General features: G+C 45.2%; 1 protein-coding gene across 1 annotated transcript in view; it reads left to right on the top strand.

Moving 5' to 3' along the window:
- Positions 1 to 579: 579 nt before the first annotated feature.
- LOC131271437 (CAP-Gly domain-containing linker protein 1) overlaps positions 580 to 26,385 on the top strand; it is a 96,990-nt gene continuing 71,184 nt past the window's right edge. Inside the window, exons 1-5 of the mRNA XM_058272870.1 lie at positions 580 to 1,539; positions 6,905 to 8,081; positions 8,154 to 8,445; positions 12,920 to 13,033; positions 16,142 to 16,285. Coding sequence (XP_058128853.1) covers positions 7,420 to 8,081; positions 8,154 to 8,445; positions 12,920 to 13,033; positions 16,142 to 16,285 — 1,212 coding nt within the window. The 5' untranslated portion in view covers positions 580 to 1,539; positions 6,905 to 7,419. The remainder of the gene's footprint in view (positions 1,540 to 6,904; positions 8,082 to 8,153; positions 8,446 to 12,919; positions 13,034 to 16,141; positions 16,286 to 26,385) is intronic.

Here is a 26,385-nt window from a genome sequence, read left to right as displayed (position 1 = left end):
ATCTACTACCCTGTCATTCACGCGTCAGAAAAGACAAAACCAAAATTAATCCTCATCCTTTTCCTTTCGCTCACCGCACCCAAACATTTTGTTACGAAGGATACGCACAAAATAAAATCACAATCCATTCCCACATCAGTTGAAATTCGCTGGCTAAAATAGGCAGCATGGCACGCACACGGCCACGCGGCCATGTCTGATGTATGGGATGGTTCCTTCGACAGGGTCAACCGTATCCGTCGTCCCATTATTCCACACCGCGGACACGCGTCATTCCCTCCCTCGCCGGAGCGTTGGAGTTAACAACGCAAAACACCCTTTTTAAACCCACAAACACTTACTACACGCACAAACACACATATTCCCGTCGTATTACTAAGCTTCCCCTTCCCGTTGCCCATGATGGATGCTGCGCAAGTGTCATTCGCGCACCCGCCTTGGCACCGTGTTCCTGCCGACGATCCTGCTGTTCCGGCGTTACGCGACGAAGGCAGAGTTGACTGTGGTTGGCGGACGTCACGACAAAAAACCTAAACGGCCACACTACTACATCCTCACGGTTGGTGGGGCCGCGGCGGATCCGGCATCGGTACGACCGTCGATGTTCGGCTCGGCTCAGTCAGTCGTCGTTCGAGCATTAGGCAACATTTAATTTTAATTTTAATACTTAAGTAGTTCTAAGTGTACATAACACTATCGAAACGGAGCAAAACGGAAGAGAAGGAAAAAAAGAATCAAAATAAGATAACAAATCATCGAACGAAACCAACCTCGAAGAGTTAGTAATCAACCGCAGACTTCACACAAAAGTATCCGCGGATCGTATGAAACGAAACGAATCTGTTGAAACAAACAAAAAAAAGATGATTAACAGCTGTGAATCATAGCGGACCGAATCGGAGGAAAGTAATATTCATCCGGAGAATCGCACAGGAAAGCAATTGGAAGAAAAAAAACCGAAGCTTCTACAACATCGTAATTTTCTATTTCGAAATTCAACTGCAAAGAAAACGACCCAACGAGTACACCTGTTTGGCAAACGGTTTTAAGTTAAGTGAAACGACGGAAAATAGTTAAGTTCCGATTTTTTAAAACTACCCTCTCGAAACACAAGCCCACGAAAGTGACGAGGTGTTTTGGTAATAATCCGTGGGAGGAGGTCCTTTTGAGACTAAGTGCGATTGCTCGAAAGCAGATCCGAAGGGTGAATTTTAATCACAAAAAAAAAACAAACAAATACGTAAATCCTGCAAAGTGAAACATACAAGGGCTGCAGAACAGTACGCAAAACCTCCCCAACCCGGGCAGAAAGGGTGTCGAAAAGTAAGACAACAAATTGAGGAAAAATTTGCGTGAATAAGTGCGTACGTGCGTGAGTGAACGACGGGTGGTGAAAAGTGATTCTCATCCGCGTCCGCGCGAAAGTGTGTGTTTGGTTGTAAAAATAATTGAAACCTGAACCGACCCGGCCCTAAATTGTGCCCAAGTGTGAAACGTATAGAAGCTGCCAGTGACCGATAGTAACGGCATTGCGAATAGGTATTTATGTTAGTACGTTTGACTTAGTCCGTATGCTCCACTAACCACCCGCGATCCTGAGCCTTTCCTTCGAGCATCTTTACTGGCCGGTGGCCAACGTATGACGGCTTGGGGATGATGAGATCTTTCTGGTGGTGGTGATTTACTTATTAATACCGGTGCGAATGGCATGGTGGTGACATTTCTAGTGGTAATTGTTTTGCGTGTGCCACCAAGTGAGGTTTTTTTTCATAAAAAAATTGACTCTACGCACTTATGAAGTATTTACATTTTTCTATCATAAGCATAAGCATTTTACTTTGGTATGGTGAAATTTGTACATCCAAATGAGTTGAAAATATTGTTTAGCTGAAACACATAAACCTCAAACTCAAACATCAAAGTATAAAAATGGTTTTTGTTATGACCTCCCAAAGTTAATGTAAAATACTAATTTTAAAATCTGATTAGCCATTTGAGTCAACTAGTGTGACTGTGTTCTTGCGAAAGCAAGCTACAAGGAAAATTGAAACTTAATGAAAGGAATAAATTCTTCTTTTTTTTAGATGTAGGGTGAGGTTCTCAATCAGTAAAGATTTTATGTACGTCTTCAAAATACTTTTCCATCGTTTGGATGGATCCCACACCTCATCTCGAAATATACACTTCACCCCATTCTGATTAGGTCAGAACGATCGCTAGAAATCGGTTTCCCTCCTTCTCCTGAGCATCTCTACCAGCTTCTTCGCGCGGATGAAAATCTGGATGACGGATTCCCTTTTCTGGTGGCGCCCCTTACACACGTTCGTCGACACGCGATTAAGATTTCGCTTTTGTGTTACAAGACGTACACCCACATGTTTTCACGCCTCCCTAAAAAAATACGCGCCCGGTGCTCTATTGGTGGAAAAAGGGGTGGACCACATGGAAACCCCCGCACACTGGGCGTACATTTCAAGATCGAACGTATTGACTCCGCTCGCTAAAGTGGTCACCGTCCGGTGGCGGTCCACAACGTTCTTGCATTGAGGACAGGGCACTCCATCTTGGTAGCGCACAGCGTAACACCGGCTGAACTTAACCATCTTCATCCTAACCCAACTTGCCATATGTGCAAGTGGTTCTGGCACATTGTGAACGAGCGGGACGCGATTGACAGCTCGATTCCGCTGCCGAACGCCGTCCGTTGCTACCGCCTCTATGTTTGGCGAAACCTCCGAAATGTAGAACATCATCGATTACGTCAGGCGTGTGCGATGAGTGCGACACCGAAAAGACACCGACCCATGGTACGAGCGGCTAATTCTCTGACACCACACCAGGTTCTATTCTCTCGATACCAACCTTAGCACTTGTTGCTGGTGTGAATGCGAAGATTCTAGGCCGTTTCTAGGGATTGCCGACGCGCGTTAGGGGATCTAAATTTGGAGGCGTTATCCATCAACCTGAAAGCATTGGTTGTTGGCGCCAGCTCGATGCACGGAACACCATTGGCAGTATTGGTTTGATTGATCAATAGTTTTGACGGTTGGTTTCGTATTTCTGATCCCTTTCTTTTGGGATCCGGCTGCGAATCATCGATCTTCCGGTTCTTGGATGGAGATCCCACGATTTGACCCGTGCTGCTGCTTGGTGTTCCGACGGTGTACAGTTTCCAGGGCCACGACAGGAGCGTGTCAGTTGTGTGGGATCACCATTCGTCATGGTAATCGACCAATTAATTTAAATTCCACAATAATGCACCGCGCTCAGCGCAATCGTGCGAGTTTCTGGGCTGAAGCAGAGGCCGGTTGTATCACACGATGGCGCGTTTTGTGCTTTCTGAGGTCAACAATGTGCAACTACTCGCGTTGGTTGCTACGACGAGTTGGTCCAATTGTCTGCGGGATGGTTATCTAGTAGCCGGGAGTGTCGTTCGGGTTTATAACACTCCTTAGACGGTTGGGAATTCTTCGTTTTGGTTTTTCGGTTGTTTGCGTGCCTTGGGTAACACGTTTTACACCCGGCGCTACTGGGAGTGGGTCATTAAAGTAGAGCAGAATTTCGGACAATCTGTTATGGCATCACATTAAAGTGTACGTCAAAAGGTGGTTCTAGAATGGAGGCATACAGTGAAGCTAATTAAAAGAAGCTACACAACACATTAGGCACGCATAGCTACAAAAGATAAAGCTTATAAATTTATTGAATCGCTTTTCGTTGAAGCACTACTAATAAATTGCAAGTGCACTGTCGAATTGTACGCGAGTAATGGTTTGCTTATACGACGCCATTCCGTGCGAGTTTTGTTTTTGAGTCTGCTGGTGCTGGTTTTTACGCTTCATAAAAAAAAAACTACACTGCGCAAATGGCTACTCCCACAGTCACACCGACCCTCGGCCGCGAATAATCCGCTACCGAATACTTCATCATCGCGGAAAAATTGCACCAACAACCTCTGGCCCGGACGATGATGACGTTCCATGCAAACAATCCAAAAATATCGGCCACATACTGCGCGGGGAGGAAATTAAAAAATCCAAAACATAGCAACCGTTGACGTGCGAGTTTTAGCCAATTGGAAGTTGAATGAAAATAAAGTGGAAGAAAACCATCAGAATCGTCGGAAAACTTGAAAATCATTTTTATATTCTACAGGGTGAGCTGGGGTGTTTTCTTGCGCATCGCATTGAGAAAACTGAACACAGAATCCCACACAACGGAGTCATAGTGTCGCAATCCTCTCGAATGGAATCCGCTATCGTCTTATCGTGTATCTCTTTATCATAGAGTAACAATGTGTGCTTTTAAATGCGCGTCTCTAGTACTCTAAACGATACTGTTTAATCAAAGTCTTCGGTAGGGGCGTAAACAGTGGCCGATCGGACAAAACTCGAATGCAAACTTCAACCACCAGTAATAAAAAAGGTCTTTTATCTGCCGACACCTTATCAGGTACAATTTAGGGAGAAATAGTCTTGAATTTATTAAATATTTGCTCTAGGAAATCTGTGTTGAAAATTTATTTTCTCATGCTCTACTACTATTCAGTAGACTTAACCTAAGCTTCACTCGAAACCATCAGTGGTACAACTTGTTACTTTTTGTTCAATTAGCCATATGCCATAGGAAGAAAATAAATTATTGAAACTAAAGTTGCTCTTTTTCTCTAGAAAAGAGACCAACTTTTTACCGACTTTGTGCGTATGGAGATAGTCAGTACGGACTCGACTTATCGGCTCATAACCGACTCCAAAGGTTATACACTCCCGGCCGATAGTGTGCGCGTACCGATGGGAAAGTTTAATCAGTTTTATTTCATTTTAGTTAAACCGGGGTGGCAACCGGGATTCCAACGAAATCAAACGGATAAACGATGGGGCAGATGCTACGGCAGAAAACGGAACACACTCTCTCCCGTACACTGCGCGGGCTATAAATATCGACGGGCCGTCTGCGAGTCGCGGCGGCAATTTTCGAGCTCAGTGTCATGCCGCCGCCGACGATGACGATGACGATGGCGTTGTCGTGTGTGTGGTCAATCCTCCGCCCTGCCGACTTGCCTTTGTTGCTCCCCAGTCTCTTGGCCGCAACATTTCATTCGCATCTGTCTCGAGCGCACGTACGGCAATTCTAGTCCGACGGCTTATCTCCGCGTGGTACGCACGAGCTCGCGGGATCTGGCCATGGGTGCCGCGTAAACAAGCCGCTTGTTCTTGGGCGGGAAGGGGGGACAGAGCAAAGGGGTTTTGCGCTTCTTCCGTGCACCGGGTTTGGGCGGAAGTTTGCCGCGCCTGCCGCGTGCTGATTCCGTTTGTTTTTGAGGTGCAACGGTGCGTCGTTGTTGGTGCGAGAAGATTAGTTTGAAAACACTTCACGGCGAAAGTAGCCGATCGAGGGCAGCGGACGTGGGTAAAGGAGTGTTTCCGATGCTTCCTAGGAAGTGTGGACTAATCGTCTAAACACTCGATTTATCATTGACACCGATGGATCCATTTCTCGGATGGATGCATTGGGCACGTATAGAATATGAATTCGAGACAAGAAGTTCTTCAAAAAGAGGTTGGAATACGGCTCTCATATTTCAAACGATACTTTGATTCGTGCCGATGTAATCCCTTGAATAATAATGCCCTGAAACGCGTGTTTTTCCAGAGGATAAACATTAATAACTCATAGGCAGGTTATTGGTATCAGGCTGCGCCATGTCCGATTTGATTTTATACTCTTTTTTAAGAATCCTGTCCAACACACAAACAATTTCTTGCATAGTTTTTACCCAAAAGAACTTTCTTTAAAACAAACCTTTTAATAAACCCTTTTTGTCGGTCAAGTATCCAACGGTGTTGCCGATTAATAACAACCTTCGCACAAGGATAGTTTCTTTTTTTCCCAATCCACGGCAAATTACCTCGCCCCAGTTGACATCATGCAAATGGTTCCAATAAAGTCTAGCCATCCTTTCGGTGCCGGGTGGGAAGCAGTTTAGGAAAACCGCACCCTAGTTACTTCAACCCCGAACGATTCGGTGTTTCATGTCGCAAATGACATCATGTTTAAAATTTATCACACTACGTCGTTTACCGGTAGGAATTGGACCGCACTGGGAAAATGGTAAAAGGAAATCTGACACCGTGTTTATGTTATGTTCGGAAAAGTTAGTTTTCAAGTTCGTGTCAGTGAATAATTAGTTCACTATGACGAATCCTCTGAATAGTTGTAATAATATTAGCCACTTGTAACGGATAGGAAACGAAATCTCGGCTCGTTCTTTAGATCGTCGAGGTGCTGGAAAATTGACTTAAAATACTGAAAAATGCAACTCAAAGATAAAAAAAAGAAGAGAAAAATAGATAACTTCAATGAGAAATATGGTTTAGAAAATATTTTGAAACGAAATGTTATCAATCTTTCTAATGGTTAAATGTGTTTGAAAGAGGAGGTAAAATATTTCGACTGATATTGATGGCCTAAAGAAACCTAATCTTATGTTGCTATCTTGGTTAATTGACTTTCTCCATCAAAAAGTTCTCGTTAATCATCCTCAACACCTCAGCTTGGTTTTGTTTGCTCGCTTTACTAATTGGGCTAATGACTTTATGGTTCAAACTGGGCGCGAAACATCCGGCCGGGGAGTTGCACGAGGCAGTTTATTCCCATTCGATGTTCTAAACTCTTCAACACGTGGCTCAGCAAAGTCGGCAAGTCGCATATCGTGCCGTGACTGTCGTTCGCCACAAGCTTCTGCTACACTGGGTCAATCAACCGCCTATGTAATCCGTGTAATCCCTTCCTTTTTCGACCCCGTTTTTTGCCTCCTCGATGTGGTATTGTCTCACGTCGCGAATGATGATGATGATGGTGTACTTATTTTTGTTTACATTCTATCGTTCCGTTTTCCCCGCAGCGTCACACACGTGGAGTGCCACACCTTGTGCCCGACGAACCCAAACGAGGGTACACTCCCGCAGGCCGTGGTACGAAAAATTGGATCGATCTATAGCGGCCCGACACGCTGGGGACGCACCTCGGCCACACGAGCTGAAGTAAATTCAACCGATTAGTCTTCCACGCGCCCACGATCCAGCACAAACACCCGAACGAACAAACAAACGAGCGTTCTAGTTCAGTTTTTCGGGGACGAACAAAACATCAGGCGAAAAAAGGACACGCCATCGTCCGTTACAGTAAACCGGAAGACGGATATCCTCACTAAGACACACCGGTTGAGTGGAGGCGATTGCAGGTGCCCGGACTGAAAGGCCCACCTAGTGTTGGGTGAGATTGTTAAAATTAAAATTTAAATGTTTAGCCTAAACGAAGAGCATCACACGCGTACGCATCAGCGAAAGCCACAAAAGCAGTAAAGAGAAAGCCTGACACAGGAAAGGAACAAGGGAACGAACGAAAGAATTTGCCACGATGTCAGCGAATATCGGTGAAAAGTCCTGCGAGACACCGGGCGCGATGAAGTCGGTCCTTAAGAAGGGATCGAAGCAGGAATACGAAGAACTTGCACCACCAAAGGATACGAACGGCAGTCTGAAGCGCAAGAAGGTGTCGGAAAAAGCGGGTGTAACAGTAGCAGGACCAGCTTCCGGGTTTGACCAGCCAGCCGATCCGATGTCGGAGTCGTACGCATCGGTGGTGAAGCAGGCCGAGAAGGAAGTTGAACATGCATCTCCAGTGGTGCAGCCTGTGCCTTCTTCGGCCGCACTAGGAAATCACTCGAAAGCGAACGGCAAGAGGTTAAAGCTGGACATTAAGAATCACGCTGCGGACCAGATGCACGGTGAACAACCGGTTGGACTGCTGCACGGCGAAAAGGTGACAGTTGTCCGCAGTAAACCACCGATTCCACCGAAACCGGACGTTCGTACGCAACCACAGCGCGTATCGAGTGGAGGCAGTGCTGGCGCACCTAACCCCAACGGAGCAACGAAGGGAAAGAAGCAGCAAGTAACCGAGGCGCAGGCGGCACACACCGTCCAGAAGCTGCTGGCTCAGAACGAACAGATGCGACTGGAGCTGAGCGAGCTCCGAAGCAATTTGGCTGCGGAGCGGAATGCAGTGCGAGTGTTGCGGTAAGAAGGGGGTTGCTTAGCGGCATGCAATGTTTGTGCACCGAATTTGTGTTCACTCCCCTTTTCTTCCAGGGCCCAAAACGAGTCCGACCTGCGAAAGACGAAAGCCGAGTGCAAGAAACTGCAGGAAGCGCTCCAGCACCAGAAGCGGAATGCCGCGGTCCAGTGTCAGGGGGTCCCGGCGGGTGGCGTCCCACCGGCCAAGCGGGCCAACCGGGGTTCAGGAGAACCGGAGATCGTGGCTCCGGTGTCCCCCGGTGGACCGGGCACTCCGCAACATCAGTGCAGCCTGGAAGTTCTGAAGCTGAATCAGGAGATTTCCGCCTTGCGGGAAACGAACAAGTTCTTAGAGGAAAAATATCTGGTAAGTGCGTTGAAACATTGAATACATTGCACCGTTACAAAGGGTTTCCCGGGGAAAGCAACACGGTCCAAAGCCAACAGCAAAAGGCCAAATATTCTACGTTGATCGGCAGATTGAATGCAACAGTTTTTCCGTTGCTGGATAATCGTACGCAGCACTTGCATGCAAGATGGATGCGTTGTTTGGCTGCGTACAGCATTCAACGTTTATTTAAGCAGAATTCAAATTTATGTTTGTTTTCTAATCGTTTAACGGATCAATGGTTGTGTTTAAATACTTATTTGTGGGATTCTTTTCTGGGAAATAATTCTAATCTTCACTTAAAACCATCACTGTACAAAGGAGCAAAAAATGTTGTTGTTACATTAAAATGATCGGATAAACAACTTTGGACAGCTGTTCACATGTTGAAACATGCAAGAAACGGTTTTGCGCATCGGTTGAATTTTAATCGAGACAAACGGAACCTGAAACTACTAACAAAATGGTATTATAAAAAGCCAATAGTTTAGGTAAGGAATAGTAATTGTAAGTTTGGATGCGAACGTTAAGGACTAAGAGATTCGAATAGAATTTGACCTACTCTCATGAATTAAAATTAGTCTACAGGAGGATTTGCGATTTTTAAAAAATTTGAATTAAAAAACGATATATTCGACAAAATTTTAATTTAATGATTACACACCTCAATATTCCAGCACTACATCATTAAGATGGTTGCATCTTGTGATTCAATTAAACACTACCGATTGGAATGTCACCAATCCTTGTAATACTCATAGCTATCCCCATTATATGATATTTCAAAGGATTAGTTCACTACACCACTCTTCGCAAGCAAGACTTTGGGTCAAGGTTGTTTGAAATCAAGACTTTTATGGATAAATGGGTAAAAAAACCTACGGTGGACCTTTCAATGTCGCGACCAAAGGGATATATTTAATTTTATTACACACCAACAACATTGTGTACCTGTGTCCAATTACTGCTGATAAATTGATTTCCGTAGAATAAATTAAGCAACACCCAGCCTTCCGTAGTTGTCCGGCACGTCCATCAGTTCTACACCAAAAACCGCGTGCTTCGAGGGATCGCCGGTATTCTGCGTCTTTCGTGTGCGCCTTGATTGAACTGCCAATGCCAGCATAACTATGCGTTCGAGCGCCACCTTTCCGGTGGCCGGTGAGCGGTAGCTACCAATCAATCGAACCCGCGCGACAATGAGCGTTGCTTTTTTAGTGGAAAATAAACCGCACAAATTGCGCATACACGTATCCGCAAAGGATTAAACGATCGATGGTTGGTTGTGCGGGACGGGTGGGGGAACGGTGGGGTTGACAGTCGCGCAAAACAGATAGCAATCAACTACGGGTGCGCGATATCTTCATCATCTGCGGTCCAATCTCCAATCCGTGTCCGAGTATGCAAAATTGGTGCGAAGAATTACGAAACTCCTTGAAACGAACCCGGCTCGGGACGGAGACTGTTGGCATGCGGTGTACGGTTCGGGTCGGGCGCACGTCCAAGTAAGCCACGTCCAGAAAAGGAAATAAAATGATTTGATTATTTTATGCAACTTTAGTTGCCCGACCCGGCGCGCAAGGGGAGGCAGTTTTCATGGGCACTCGAGGTGACAGAAGGCTGTTTTTGTCCGTTTGTTTGTTCGTGGCTCGTTTCATCTTCCTCGCTTCTTGCACAATGTGTATAACTCATCCTTAAAAAGGCATCACCTTCACCGGAATCATACGGATCGGCATGGGAGGGGAGCGGTTGGCGGGACCGGGTCGCTGCATTGCGGTAGAAAGTTCGATTTCCCTTTCGATTCCCTCCCCCTCCCTCCTCCGTCCACCTACCCGTTCCCACCCGGGAGGTCATGCCTTTATTTATCACTTTTCATAAATAATTTCGATTTATGGAAGGCCTTCCTGGCTCGCCGGGCCCATGGTGTAACTTCGCATTAATCACATATACATATGCTCACCGGCCCCATCGCACCGAACCCTTCTTCCCTCTCCTCCCACGTGCACGCGACATGCAAATGTTGGGAGCGATTAATTGCGATTCGGCAACGACCTTCAACCGAGCGCCGCAGACCTCGACGAAATACTGTCGTGTCTTGCGCCGTTTCGCACATCGTCTGTCGTACCGGGCTGTCAGAATTACTTAATGATCCGCGAACAATTATTACCGCAGCACAGCTGAGAAGTGCGTCGGGGACAAAGCTGCTCATGTTGTGCAACACGTATGCGAAGGATTCACGCCAATTGGCGGTGGTTGATCGAGCTGGACGTCGGAACGGGGGTGATGTCCTTCGTGGGTTGCATCCTGACAGCGCCCGAGTGTCTGGCACGCGTTCCAAAAGGCACCCGTCTTGGGGAAATCCCCCCTGCTGTTGGGAGACATTCGAAGCGGCAGCACCTTGACCAGCTCGGTGTTGTGTACAATATGCTTTCGAAATGGATGGAGCTTTTGTCCGTGTGATACGCGCGGAGTGTTGGGGGGATTCTGCCTGCGTGTCGAGATGACTTTGAATCTGTCCCCCCGAAAGGATACGCTTGCTAATTGTACTCGCGCTGGTTGCACGCGAGACAGGCCGAAGGATTTGATGACATTTTAATTGAAATAAAATGATTTTGAATACGTTGATTTCATTTTTCGCAACGATCGACGGCATTAACCGTGATATCTTCGCCAACACTGGGTGTCAGTTTAATGACACTGGAAGGTCAAGTGGTGCATGTCCGTTTAATTGTTTGCAAAAAGAATGTTGCAATAATGTGAGGTGATAATATGAGGACACTTTTACAACTTTATGGCGTCCTGTCATCCATTTTAATGTGGGATCATCAAAGCGAACTCGTCGTTCTTTAGGATGTTCAACCTTTAGAGTGAACCTTATAAATCAAGCTCTCCCGTTTTTAGTTGTTTTATCGTCTACTGTTTAAAAACATGCGACGTCAAGGAATCTCTATTAGGTACAGAACTTGTAGCTTCAATAAAAATTATGTGTTCAAATCATTGGTTGTTGAGGATAGGAAATCTGGCATTTGTTTCGGGGGCAAACATATTAATAATAGTTTTTCTCAAACATAATTAATAATAGATTAATTAATTCGTATTTCTGCATATTTGAGGGATTTCGTAAACGTTTCACGGTTGAGCTGTTTTAAAGCAAAAGTTCATTTTGAATAAAACTTTTTGACAAGTTTATTTCGACAGCGCTAGTAAATGTCTAATAAAATGCTGATCTTGTGCATCGTCATACCTTTATATTGTAACACCCGTTTCCTGCTTTGTAGTTCTTTTTATCATAGGTGTTTTTTCGGTTAAAACGTTTAGAGGCGGTAGTGTCGATGCATAAATGTTTCGTTGTGAGGATATAGTCATACATTAATTCTGTGTCAAATAAATATAGTTTGTTTTGTTTTTGGACCGTGCTAAGCCAGCAAGTTTATTATACAAAAAGCGATAGATATGATTTAGGTATTCGCCTCTGAATTTAATATAACCAACAGTGTGTATAAATATTCTGCAAAAGTAAATGCACACCACAGCAAGGCTAACTCCAATGAAAAATCCCCTAGCGTCATTCATCGATCTAGTCCGTCGTTAATTCATGGAAGTTTTCATGAATAAAAAAGCGAAAGGATCCGTACCCGTCCGTAGAACAACGCATCTATACCGATCATCTGTAGTCGGTGTGCTCGTGGATAGAGGGCTCCTTTCACTTGCAGGCCCGGCTCATACACTATGCAGCACGTAGAATAAATCACCGCCATAATTAGTCAGTCGGAATCGGTAGTCCAAGATCTGTACGCTACCGAGAAGCTACCGTCCAGTGGAACGAACTGTTCCACGGAGCTCCACAGAGCTGAACGTACGGACTGACAAACAGACTGACCGGCTGACTTATGGAGCGATTGTGCTTCAGTCGGGTGAGGGAAAGAATGCACTCGAAGAATTTGTCTAGGTGCACGTGGGTGTACTTGGTGTGGGACTTCCTAGTTTCATTGGTGTTGCTCTGGTGAAACTGAGAGTAACGTCGTTTCTCAGGAGTCTAGGGACGCCTTCTCAAAAGGCCACCAGGCCACCGTTGGCAAAAGAATGGATCGGAAATCACACAATCGGATCGCTAGCGCAGGAAATCGTTAGGGCCCGCGGTTCGTTTCCTCGTTATGCAAATTCCCCCGGCTAAAACATACATGTTGCAGAACATATCGCTTTCGCCTGCGGTATGAATTGCACGCCAGTCGGTGCATTGTTGCATTGTTTTCACTTTCGATTTGAATCGATCGGCTCAGCTACCGGGGGAACGTTTCATCTTCATTCACCTCCAAGAGAGCTCCTCTTTCTGCCGGTTGTAATCATCCCTGTTTATCGTACATTCTTCATCTCACCAGCGCACATCCTAACATTTTAACGGGCGGTCGTCGTCTAATCTTCTACTCTTTTCTATTTCTTCACCACTTCACAGATTTCCTCCGAGGCTGAACGACGGAAAGCTTCTGATATTCGCGTACAGCGTGATCTGCATGAACTACGATTGACTCAACTTTCCAAGTCTGCCAAAAACGAAATTCAGCGACTGGTGAGTTTTGGGTGGCATTTCGATGAAGCTTCTTGCTGGCAACAGCTATGATAAGTCGCCATCGGATGGAAGGGTTCCGACATTCCTTCGTGCGGTGTGGTCCGGTTGAAGATGGAAATTTTAAAACCACATTCGATTACTTACGATTCCCTGTCTTTCCCTGACAGTTTTATGAGACGTTTTTTGGTACCGCAATCCTAATAAATTTTCAATTGCATTGTTCATGGCAATGTATCGTACCAAATATTTTTAAATTGTAATATTGATTTCCATAAAAAAATTAGCCTTTGATTTTTTTCCAATTTTTTTTTTAATGGTTTTACTGATGAGACGAATCCGTCTCACAACAATGTGCTACATACATTAGTATTTAATAGGGAACCGTGAAGATTGTATCAACAAGATTTAGGCATTCATTCCATTTAATTCACCAAGGATCCAACAACCTCGAACATCCAAGAAAGTTTTCATAATATTAAATTTTATAGAATGTTAAGAAAATATATCGAATATGTTTTTGAAAACACACAAAACCTTGACAGCATATGACGAGATTATGATATTTTTAACCACGCAAAGGGGTTTTTTCAACGTTATGCCCATTTTTATGACGAATGCATTTCTTGAATTTAAATTATGTGGACTTTATGGGTGATGGTTTCTTGGATTCCTTAAAGCAACCTTCCCAGCAAATGTCCAAGTGTTACGAAATACACTTCAAGTTAATCTTAGAACGCCACAAAAACTCTCATTTGGATCTCTTGGCAATGGCCATCCGGGAGGTATCTATTGTTCATGTTACCTTTAGCAAGATGATCTATAGCGAAGGCGCGGGGATATAAATCCGGGTGGACTTCATCTTATTATTTGCATACTAAAAAGCCGTCTATCGATTCTTGACATTTTTGCAACTCCCGGGAAGGGGGAAAAAGTTTCGAAAAACCTTTCAAGATCGCGACCGCCGCCGAGCTGGTTCCTCGAAATCGCTCCCTCGCCTTGAACTAAACCCCCCCCCGAAACCACACACCAGGCGTCCCAGCGGGTGGCTTATGCTTGCGACCCTTTTTCCTCCCCATTTGTTTTCGGTCAGGCGTCACGTCTGGGTCAGCGCCAAGCAAGGAGTGAGTCATGGAAGATAAAAAAAAACCAACGAAACACCGAAATGAAGATGCTATCTTAAGCCACCGATCGTAAAACGTTTGTTTCGCTCATCGTTTTTGTCAGGTCGGATCGCGAGCATGATCGCGCCCCCTTTTTCATCACGCCGCCTAGCTCCGGTTTTTTTTTGGCGGATGCAGCGTCAACGGTACGCGGGGGGGAATTTCCATCCCGGAGCTAACACCGCCGTCGTTCATATTCTGCAATCCGCTTTGGGGGCTCTTGAGAAGCTTTTCGATGCCGGTGTCATTTAGGAAACCACCAATCGAAGCAGGAAGGAAAAGTATGGACCCAAGACGATGGTCTTCTTGAATAATCTTGCTGGATGCGGGTTTTGTGAGCCCGGACAGAACTTTTCTGCCGAGTCCGGTACGGTATGCGGATGTGGCGTGGTCCGTGAGAATGGACCGCGCAAGGACTCGATGGGCCCGCCGATGCGCGGTTTATCCTTCTCGGAGGGTTTATGGTCGTGCGAAGGGCAATTACCGTTTCGGGGAGGCAATTTACAGCCGAGCCCGAAGGCTTACAACAATTTAGTGGCTGCTGTTTTTTTTTCCCCTCAATCAAATTATGCTCCATTCAGGTATCAGGCGAAATTATGCGCGCCGGTGTGGGAAGTGTGTGCGGCAATAGCTTAAGTGTTTGCGCACCCGATTGCAGTAAACCCTGATTCAGACTGCATACCTTTCAACTGCGTGTGCAGACGTTCGTTGGCGGGCACGGATATCGTTCCGATTCCGAGGGCAATTTTCATTCAGTGTTGGAAGGAAGCTTCTCAGCGTAGAGCCCCCCGGGAAGGAAACAGATAATGGTTCTGGAGCAGAAATCGTTCCATGTGTGACGGCAAGCCATCGGGACCATTCAGAAATTGCAATTCGTCTGGTACGGTACACGGCCCAACGGCCCAAACGGATGCTGGCAACAAGTCGTGCCCAGAGCACATTAAGCATCAACTTGCTGTGCGAAGCGAGACTCCACGGCGTACCGGCGTTCGAAGGCTTTTGCACACCGTTTTTTGAATGATTCACCGAATCCGAAGATGCTGCCCATCATTCGCTGGAGCCCCTGGGCAATAGGAGGGTGTGGTTGGAGGACAGCACTTAAGACGGAAAAATGATCCTTCGGGGCGTTCCCATGGGATTTCGGGGCAGAGCTTAGCGCTCGCGGCATTCCACGGGGTTCTGGATTCTATCCTTCAGCCGATGGTTTCCGATGCATAATGAAACGGATTCGGTCGATGAATCATGAGGAGCAAATTGTGGGTTCCCGTCATCCCGTTTTTTTCGGTGGTCATTAAATTTTCGTCTTTGTACGATTTTTTGTGTCTTACGCGAGGATGAAGAATATGTTTTTGAATGTAGGAAAATAAAATCTCTTACTTGATGATCAATTTCTACAGTGATTTGAGATACAGAACTGCATAAATGTTTATGTCGACTATATTTGAAAAGTTCATAAAACCTAAAATAAAATTGCATGGCCCGGTGAGTTTGATAAATTATGCAATTCAATGGATAGCAGTTATGCAACAAAAAGACTGAAGTAATACTGACCGATATCATGGAACAAAGATAAATTGTTTTTGTGCCAATTTGTGAATTTTCTAACGCAGAGAGTTTTTTTTGCCAGTCGTCTCTATTAATTAGATTTCACTCCAATTAGTTTGCTTACCACGGCAATCGCCGGTGTTGATACCTGGGAAAGGGTCTTAATTAGATATTTTGCAGCAAATGGTTTTACAATCTTTCCGCGCTCGGCTTCCCCAAGCGGTTTGCAGTTCTGGGAAGAACCGTTTCTAGGGGTTTTATTTATGGTTTCGTCGCGCTTGAAACTGCTGACCTACTTCGATGCGTTCTCATTGCTCATTTGGTTTTTTCTTGCTTGATTTTTCCGCTTTCCACACCACCACAACGTTTTCCGAATCTCCGATGGATCGGCACGCGCGTGAAGCTGGAGGAGCTAAAGTCGAAGGAGCGCAGCATAGCGCAGCTCAAGAAGGAGCTACAGGCCGCCCAAACATCCGGCGGACCCGGTGGCGGATGTCGCAAGGAGAGAGGCAAGGCTGCTAAAAATTCCGCTCAGCAATCGCACGAGGTGAGTGACTTTTGGTGACCGTTTTTATTCCCTCTCCCCCCCCCAACTCTGCATGTTTTTCCGTCGAGGTAGTGTTTTAGTGTTTTTCGGCAACCTTGCTGACGGTTTGGGAGGAAGGCGGACGACGACGACTACGACGTCGGCAACGCCACGGCAGACATAATGCCCACTGATAGCGACATGCAGATCACGAAATGTTGAGCGAAATCATTCCGAATCCGGGTGGATCTTCCCTTCCAACTCCCTTCCAACTCCGTTTACCGATATCTCCGAGTCCGAGGGTAATGTTGATGTCACGATTTCTACCGAACGGTAAATCATTTCGCCGGTAGTTGAATGGCCGGCCAACTGGGATGCATTAATCAGCGGGCGCATTTGCGACCTCCTACGTAAAAGCGGTGCGGTGGAGCTGCCTACCTGACGCCAGTAATTGCGATTACGTTTGGGCAGGAGAAGGGTGTACGCACTGGATTGCGTTTTTCTGTCGCACGGTCGGATCTCGGGAGCTGCATACCAGGTAGTCGGGACCGGGACAATCTGTCGTGTTCCGTAATTCCTGAATGCTCGTCGGGCGAAGCGGCATGAGATGATGACTTTATGCGATGTGGAGTCGCAGAACCTTCTCAGGCTCCGGGTTTCGCGGAACATGTCTAATGCTTCCCGGAGAGTTTGGTATGTCACTTGGACATAATGGCTCATTCTGATACATCCGGCTATTAAGTGTAATCATCCGGGCTATAGGTAGACCGAACGAGAACCCAGAACCTATAGAGTAAAACGTTGTACACTACTATACACATTTGGTGGCATACGGAAAATGATAAATTTCTTTTAGCTGTAGTTAAATCGTTCGAACAGTGCTTAACTAAAGATCCTTTGCAGTCTCAACTCGTCAGTTATATTTATTCGAATAAAGTCCCAGATCATGAAGGAGGAGCAGGAGCAAGTTCTTTTGTATTATGTGCATATATTTAAAAAAAAATCAAGTATTCCTATTTCTATTTTATTGTTTCAAGTAGAAAGGATTAGAGCATAGAACAATTTATCCTCAAATATGTGCTACAAATTACTAGAAAAGCACTGAAAGTGTGACAAACAAAATCACTTTCAAAAAGTATTGTGAAAGTTAAAAAAAATAACGAATCAATATCGCTCGATCGTCTTTTACTGATTAGCATTCTTATATACTTTTAACGATTTTTTTGTGGCTTTTTAGTTACCCTTCGATATATTTTTAACATTTGCTTCTGGATTGCTTCTCTTTTTAAAATCTTTCCATCATATGAATATCCAAATCTTAATTTGAAGTTTTAAATAAGAGATATTGAGAGAGATGGCAGGATTTAATGAAAAGCATTACTATTAATAGATAAAAGTGAAAATATCGGATTTTCCCATAAAAAACAAAACAATACTCTATATGCAATAATTAAATGATATTTCAAACCTGTTTCCGACGTTACGCAAAAGATCATAAATAAAAGCGATAGAAAACGTCACCTAACCAAATTTGGGTTTCCACCTAGCCGATTGTACCTCGTTTTTGGATCCATAATTATACATTCATTTGATTAGTTTATGGCTGAACATTTCCACCCCTCAGAGCATTTGCCTACACGGTCGGAAGTCGGTCCAATATTTGCTGCTTCAAACGTATCATTTTTCCCGTGCGAGGGAAAACTTCCTCCCTTCGGAAGTACCCGGAGCTCGCTGTGTGGGCTTAACGCTTTCCCTTCGTTTGCTGACAGTCGCCCCAACCCGCCCTGCCCCTCAACGGTGCGCAAATTAGTAACTACCCTGGGAAAACCACTGTCGCGTTCCCACCCTTTTCCACGGCCTTCGTTTCCTGTCCCTTCGGGATGCGGTGGAAACTAATCGGCAATCGATAGAGGGCTAAAAGACGCCCGATGAGCGCCCGGGCGCGATACCCGATCATTTTCCGATTGGTCACACGTTGGGCCGCTAATTGAGTGGTCCGGGCCAAAGTGAAGTGTACACGTCGATGCAACTTCCTTCCGCTTGACTCGCACTGCAGCCCTTTAGCGGGGAGGCTCCAACAAAAAAAGGGGTGGAAAGTGGAGGCCCTATTGCGACGATTATGATTGCGTTTAATCTCCGGTGAAATATGAGATGGCAATCAAGACGGAAAAAATGAAAACAACACACCGAGGGTGACCATTCGGAATGGGGGATGAAATGCCAACTGATTACCAGCCTTTCGGACAATTGACTTTCGGGGGGAATTTTTTGTTTCTCTTGTCACTCCCCAAGTCGGGTGTGTAAAATCGGTCTTTCGTAGAGAGCGCTTTCGTGATGGTTGATTATCGGGGATCTTTCGCAACACTTTTTCCAGCCCCGATCGATCGCTTGTGTACCATACATATTTTCTCCATCGCACTCTGGGACCGTGCTGTTGCCGAACGCTGGGGGGAGTGTCCGTTAAACACGCCAAAGCACCTCTTCTCGACGGCCAAAAAGGGCCCTCCCTTAAGGGAAAGTGAAACCGGGAGTTCTTTTGCTTCAACTTCAGGCCACGAATGATGATAATTTCTTGTGATACTTTTTCGACTCTCGAGCGGGAGAGATCGGCAAACGGACGGGGTTTCACTTTCGTTTCCGGTCGGTTTCCGGTGTTTCGGAGGTGCGACAGGTGCGATCCAATGCAGCATCGCTGGCATACGTACTGGTTTTGGGTGTACACAGTTCCGTTGCACGAAACAAACAAACTGCAGGTTTTGGGGCAACGGCATGTTAAGCACAAGGTTCACGCAAACGTGTCTGATTTTGGTGGCATGCAACTATCGACCGAATAATGAAAAGCTCATCTATTGATAAGAATCAGTGACCGGGCCCGTAATGTACTTTCACCTCAAAGTTTGAATTGGAATCGGAGGCTGACTGCCTGCAATCCCGCGTTGGGAGCTTGAGTCAAGACTACAATCCAGTGGCCTGGCAATGTAAGAGATCCAAACCTGCGTTCCAACTGGAAATAGCCACTGTTTTATTGTCAACTTCATTAGTTCCACCAGAGATGCCTGTTCGGTCTACTGAAATGCTATCGTTTGATCATTTCAGATCTTGGAAGTCATCAATGGGAATGGGCTGTCTGTTGCTTGAACTATCACCGGTGGCGTTCGTCGCCTTCCGTGTCGCCCTTACACCAAGTCACCTCGGAAAACAAGCGCCGTTGGGAAGATGGACAATTATCTATCGCTTCCCTTTGGCACCGTTTACGGCGTTGCGCCCCTCAAAAAAGGGACAAATGACAATGTCAATCAAAATGACACATTTCAATCGCACCTCTTGACCGCAATGATGATGATTTCATTGAAATGAAAGGGTTCATCTATTCGAGAAACAAAACTACAGTCATTTGGTTATAAACTCGCATCAGTGTGAAAGTTGTTTTGTGTTCACTGTCTCTCACGCTTGAAACGGTATCGATCACATTCGGCGATCGGTGACGGTTTGTTTTTTAAAGGAATCCGCAATTCCGTTCAGTGTGTGAACTAATTAGCGAAGATCATCGATCAGCAGGCAGAGGTTAGGGATCTGCTGGAGGATTTAAAATGATTCAAACCCGACAAGCGACCACTGGTGATGGTGAACTTTCTTTCGGGACGCGAGCATGCCATGATATATTTTACCGGCGTGATTGGCGAAAACGAAGAGAGCTAGACGCCACATCGCAATCGGTAATGCCATTGACGGTTGCCAAGTTCAGACATGGGCAGACGGATGATGCGCAAATTAATCTGGTTTTGCTGCACGGTGGAAAATATACCGTACCAATTCCGTCATAAATGTAATTTTTCATCAGAACAGAACAGATCTCTATCCAATCGTTAATACGAGGGATTATAATTTTTATAATAATCTGACCTTTTTTTATTTTTACATTTAATTTAAATTTTAACTAAAATTTTGTCCATTTATTATATTTCCATATTTTAGTATTTTCCGTTTATCTTAGAATGACAATTTGAAGTTTGAGGAAAACAAATTATAAGAAAATGTTGCAAAATAGTTGTTTGTTTTTTATTTTTTTCATGACATATAGTTTTTGAAGTTCTAATGTTGACAATTTTAAACACATGGTTGATTAGTAAAATTAGATGGTTGATTGTTAAAACTATCATTCGGTTTCCCTTGCTGGTTTTAAAAGAAAAATTTTATATTACAGAATATTGTTTTTTTCTTTTGCAACATAAAAGTGGAAATATTAACATTTCATGTACGCGCATTCTAGCATTCTAATAAAATTCGTTTAACTAGTGAAAATGAATTTAAAACCAGAAGCTTTTTTTCAAGGTATTTAATAATAAAACTTGAATGAAAATCCATTTAAATTTTCTGGATAGCTTATACTTTATGGTGCAGTTTATTTTAGCCTCGGATTATCCCTCCCTTCAGACGAGTGTTGTTGGTGTTGGGAGTTATGCATGCAAAAGACTGCTCTTCGGTTCGGTTGCTGCCATTGGTCATGAAAATTAACTATGCGAAGCCTATCATGCGGACGTGCCGCCCGGATCGTTCCGTCCTAGCGAAGGGTGCCCGACAATGCGCCCGTCAGTGGGCGTAAGAAAGTACCATCGATCAAAGCAACCGACTGGTTGGAACACATTGCCAAACGTCTTCCCGGGGGACACCGTTCAATTAATCACCGATGCGCTATGCTCAAAGGGATGGCTGTTAGGGTGTATTGCCCCCGAAACGAAATCGAAATCGGAATTTGAGATGATATAATTTATCACCGATGAGCACGACGACGCCGATGGGGAGCTTTCGACGGGATCATCGTTCGACCGGCCGGAGGATCTTGGAGTTCGAAGTCCAGTACTCTCTTTGCGCGGTTTTGCGGCGCACATCTTCGGCTGACTTTTCCCCCTGCTGCGTGCTTGTGACTGCGGTCCGATCAAACTATTCGTGACCAGCAAGCAAGCCCGACTGCGATCGCGCATTTCTTCTCCACCGGGAGATTCCTCGCTCGCGCCGTTGGCCACTTGCAACGGTGCCATCCATCCTCGCCGGTTGTTGGCAGACGCATTCCACTTCGCTAATCCGCGGCCAGTTCTTGGTTTCCACCGAGCCGGGATTCGATGACAGCACGGGCACCTATAACGACACCTTTCCTCCCGGTCCGGTTTCGTCATCCGTCGGTACCGCGCCAGGTTTTATGGTGCCCGATTAAATAATATTCTGGCTCTCGCTCTCGGTTACCACGGCGTCGAAGGCTCGTCGCGAGGAAAGTCGAACAAAACCACCCAACCGGCGGCGAGATTGCTTCGGTTGACGCGAGATCACGCTGGGAAATGGGATAGCGTCTGGGATGTGGTTTTTGTTTTTCCTTCGTCGGCCGCCTTTATTTTCCTCCCGCGGCTGATTGAAAGACAAAAGATGGTGTCATAAAATGTGGGGGATACAAAAAAAAACCAGAGCTGAAAACTATGTCTATCGAAAAGCCATTTTTTCTACCCTCTTCCTCACCTCCCGGGGGGGTGGGATGCATTTTTTGCTGCTTTTATTGTGTGTGTGGGTTATGCCATAGATTAAATCGCTCGCTTGCTGCCTACCGTGCTCCGGATTGCACCGGGTGGGGAAGGAAGTGTGTGTGTTTGTCCGTTCGGAGCAACCCTTACGGTCCCATCTGAGCCTCTATCGAGCCGAACCTAAGGAGCACACGGTAAGGCGAGCGTTAATTTGCATCGATTCAATCACATACATAGACACACGGTGGTTGCAAGGGTGATGAAAAGAAAAACAAATGCATTCGCCTGCAGTCGACATCGGGCACACTTTTCAAACGCGGGAGGCTGAGGTGGAAGGTGCAGTTATGTTTGTGTCGATGTATGTGGGGATATGTGTGTCCCTCTGTCGGTATCTCGCCGTGCGCGATGATGCAGGGCTGCTGGGAACGTGTACGCACCGCGCCGAGATGGCGTAATCGGGCACGATTGTGATTTAATCGCGAACCAATAGAATCAGCTCCACACTGAGGAGGTGGTGAGTAGCGGGCCCTTTCGGTAACGTTCGACCGGTGTGTGTTTGTTTCTGTTTGCACTGACACCTGTCAAATGCCAGCAGATGTGCGGCGATGTGCGTTTTTTTTCTCACGCGATTCTTGCGGAGAAAGCTTCTCGAAGAAGCGTCACATAATAGATTAATTACCGTCGTGGAGACGTAATATGTTTTTCAAATATTTGATAAGCCATTTGCTTCCTCGATAAGCAAGCTTAACGAGGGATTAAATAAGAATAGCCCATGCACCGGTTATGTTGGTTAGACATCGTGTAGATTTAAACGTTTTATACAGAATCCATTGCATAATTGTTTATTTTATTTCGTTCAGACGTCTTTTTTAGACAAACAAATGCTATTGTGACATAAAAGTATAGGATGGAAAAAAAAATTATTAATTGTTTTTTTTTTATTTTAATTAATTAAAATGGATATTCCCTGCTTTTCAGATGAGATACTTACATCACCAAATAACATCATAAAATTAATTTATTAATTTTTAACAACAGAAAATATTGTTTTTTACACTGTTTCCAAGACATTACTTAAAAATTTCGGGAAATTTCGGAAAAAAAACACTTTCATAAAATCAAACACTTGTTTTATTTTCTTCTGCTAATATTTCTTTTAAAAAATTTTCTTTTATGTAATTTTAAAAGTATAAAGTGAGGTTATGAATTCGTAACATGTTCTAAGACTACAATCTACAATTTCCTTTCCACTGCAATCCAACGCGGGAAACATCTCGTCTTGATATCTGGCCTGATATTGATGGACATTTAAACACCCAACCCATATATGCCGGCGCTTTGATCACGCAAAACGTCCACCAGATGGAAATGACGCAACTTGGCAAACTAAATTATACGCTTTCGCACAGAACCGACCGTTTTGGAGAGGGCGTTGCGGGCGTATGTTATGCGCAAAACGTCGTTTTCTTCCGGTGAAAATGTGGTTTCCGTTTTTCCCCCCCTAACGCCCACTAACGCCCACCGGGTGGTCAGGGGCAGTGGTTGGGCTACTTCCGTCCTTTTTCGGACGGCGGACGGGGCATGATTAGGTTGTTTCGAATGCGACCGTTGATGGAGTGAGCTGAATGTTGTCATACTTTCCCGCACCTGCCCCGGTGCGTGCGATCAGCTAATCGTAACCGCGACAATCATGACGGACGGATGTTAATGATGAAGGTAATGTTGTTGTTGTTGTTGATTGCGCTTGCGGGAAGGAAAATGCATCCCATTTCCTTGGCTTTTAATGTCCATGTTAGGATTCAGCCGGTCGAAAAGATGTAGGTGGACTCGGTATTAGATGCATGCACACACATGTGCTCCTGGTGGTTCGAATGGTAATTAATTATTTTCTCATTAGTTAACCTCTCTCTCTCTCTCTCTTTCGCTCGCGTTTTGCTGATTTTTCGCATCGTTGACGTCAATCATTGCCGATTACGACATCCCGCGACGACGGGATAAGGGAATGTAAAATTAGAGAAATGGAATAGGAAAACGGGGGGAGGGGTGTGCTGGAAAATTGGCGTAGGATTTGCAACATTAGTTACGGGATAATGTTTAATGTATCGAGCGGTAAGGTTCACCCGCGTTCGATGCTGGCAGAGTTAATCAGTAAAAGCTCTTGTCTTGCAGCGCGAATCACTCTTCGAACGAAGCTGTAAAGGGAATGTGAGGATCTTTAAATCTTTACAAGCCTCGTTTGATGTTTCACACTTTTTAAAACGGACGGCCAGGGTGGGTAACAGGTGGTTGATATATACCGACGCACATAATTTAATTCGGTTGCGTTTGAGAGCAATTATGTCGCGCCGAGCAATTTTGCATAGCGGTCTTATCCGAATGGGCGATTGCGCGTTGGCTATGGTTCAGCTCGAAACCAGTTATTTGTTACTGCAACAGACTGTGGTTGGTTTCTTTTCCTTTCGTAAGCTGTGGGGGAAAATTTTCTTCGCGTTGTGGAAAACCTACCAAACAGAATCGAACCGTTTGGTGCATCGGGCCATTCAGAACGTGAATGAGAAAAAGCTCTAGGGAAATTGTGCTGAAATGTTTATTGCACGGTTAAGGCCAGGATAGGTTTCGGTAATCATAAAATAATAATATTCTGCAGGTTTTGTAATGAGATAATTCATAACAACTCAAACTCCGGCATCTCAAGCAGAAGTAACAGTAGGAGGTATTTTTCTGACGAACTTGTTTTTAAATCGTTGCACCAAGAATTTTTCGGCATAACCGCATTGCACATAAAAAGACACTTCTAATTCCCATGCATACCAAAGCATATCACCTCATTGCGGTTTTACTTAACTACTTTGTATTCTTCTGCGCCGTCAGCGTGCGGCTCGCGAATACTTATGAGTTTGGATAAATTGTTCTTCCATCTCTGCATGTGCAACATATTCTTGTGGGCAATTTAGGTTCACCATAAAGGGTTCTCCTCTCTTTGAGGACTCTTTTCTCGGGCATGTAAGAATTTTTATTATTAGAATTTATCGTGTCAACAGTTTTGCATGTTTTCTTTTTAAATTTTGTAATCAATTTCGGTGCAACACCCGGCGTGGCATGGGTGGTGAGTAAGCTGTCTCAAAAAACATCATCACTCCGCGAGCCGTTTGGAGCGGCTCATTGACGATTGCGTGAGCTTTCCACCAGGCGTTCACTATGGTGAACGAAAATGCCGCTCATTTCGCGCTCTCGTGGTGCGAGTTTTTTCTCATCCACCCTTCGGCTGCTCATACGGCGTCGTCGATCGCGTCACTGGGGAGACGCCATGCTGCGGTGGCTGCAACGTTCGCCGCCGAAGCGCCGAGATCGACCAGCTCTCAGCTTCTCGTCGCGAGAAAAACGGGTTAGTTCGAATCGGTTCGCGATCGCGCACGGACGTGAGCTCTTGGACGCCCGGTGTTAGACGGGTTACGTATCAACAGGTTTCAGTTTTTGGTTTGTTTGTCAAAAAAGCAGCCCTCGCCTGTTTTGCATGCTTCCCGACGAGATTGTATGCAAACAAAAAAGTAGCGGAAAAGTGATTCAGTGCAACTAAAATGAGCCTTAACGGGCCACATGAGCCGCAGTGAAGCGGGAGGTTGAAAACCACCAATTGACAGGATGGAAGATTGTTTAGTAACGGCGTTTCGGGTGCAGTTGAGTAAAGTGCAACGTTTGTGACAGTTAGAAGAAAACCATCTTCAAAATAAATAAAACAAATTAAAAAAGGAAAACAAACACGCAACCGTACGGAAGTATTTGCAGTGTTCCGCGGGCGAAGTTTTTGTGGCCACACGACGCACACACATCAATAATACATACGGATAGTCAGTGAAGCTTGACCAGCAATGGAGGCGGTGCGCAGTGAAAAGCATTTCCCCACCGTTACGAAGTGAAAAATTCAGCCCATTTGCAGCTGTAATTTCAAAATTTAAAAAGTCCTTTTTCGGAAAAAATAAAACGGTTATTCGAGCAGTTCCGCTGCCAGTGGTGTGCGGTGTGCTGTGCTTGTGTTCTCCTCTCGAGAGAAAGGAGAAAAAAAAATAATCTCAAAGGAAAGCAAAAACAAAACCAAAAAAAAAGGTTGTACCTTGAAGCAAGTGTTTCGTGGAAATTCATAACCCTTGGCTCAAGCGCATCCTCCGCCGCTTGCCAGGTGCATTCGGCGTTCTTCGTGCAAGGTGCCATTAGTCGACTGCACTTCGTTTTTTTTTTGTATTCGGTTCGCTGTTCCTGTGGTTGTGGTTGTTTTGTTGTTACTCCCAGATCATAAACTCCCATTCAAGGGCTCACACACCCGGCTTCGCTGCGCACAGTTCCCCGAAGAGGTAAAAGGGCAAAGCAAAAGAATCGTGGTTCCCAGCCACACTCCGCATCTGCCAGCGCCTTGGTGTAACATGCAAAACGGGGGCCTTCTTACTCTGCCAGCAGCGTAATAACCAACATAACGCAAAAAACACACAACAAGGAAGGCAAAGTGTGAATAAAAACCAACTAACAGTAGTGAAGGTGGCAAGGGAAGCTAAAAGGGAAAGAAAAAAGAGAAAAGCCGGGACCGTCTACGGTCGTGCCTTGCCCATTAGAAGGTGT

The sequence above is a fragment of the Anopheles coustani genome, chromosome 3, assembly GCF_943734705.1.
Source record: "Anopheles coustani chromosome 3, idAnoCousDA_361_x.2, whole genome shotgun sequence".
NCBI lineage: Eukaryota > Metazoa > Arthropoda > Insecta > Diptera > Culicidae > Anopheles > Anopheles coustani.
Note: the sequence above shows the minus strand (reverse complement) of the source record. Positions and strands in the feature narration are given on the sequence as shown.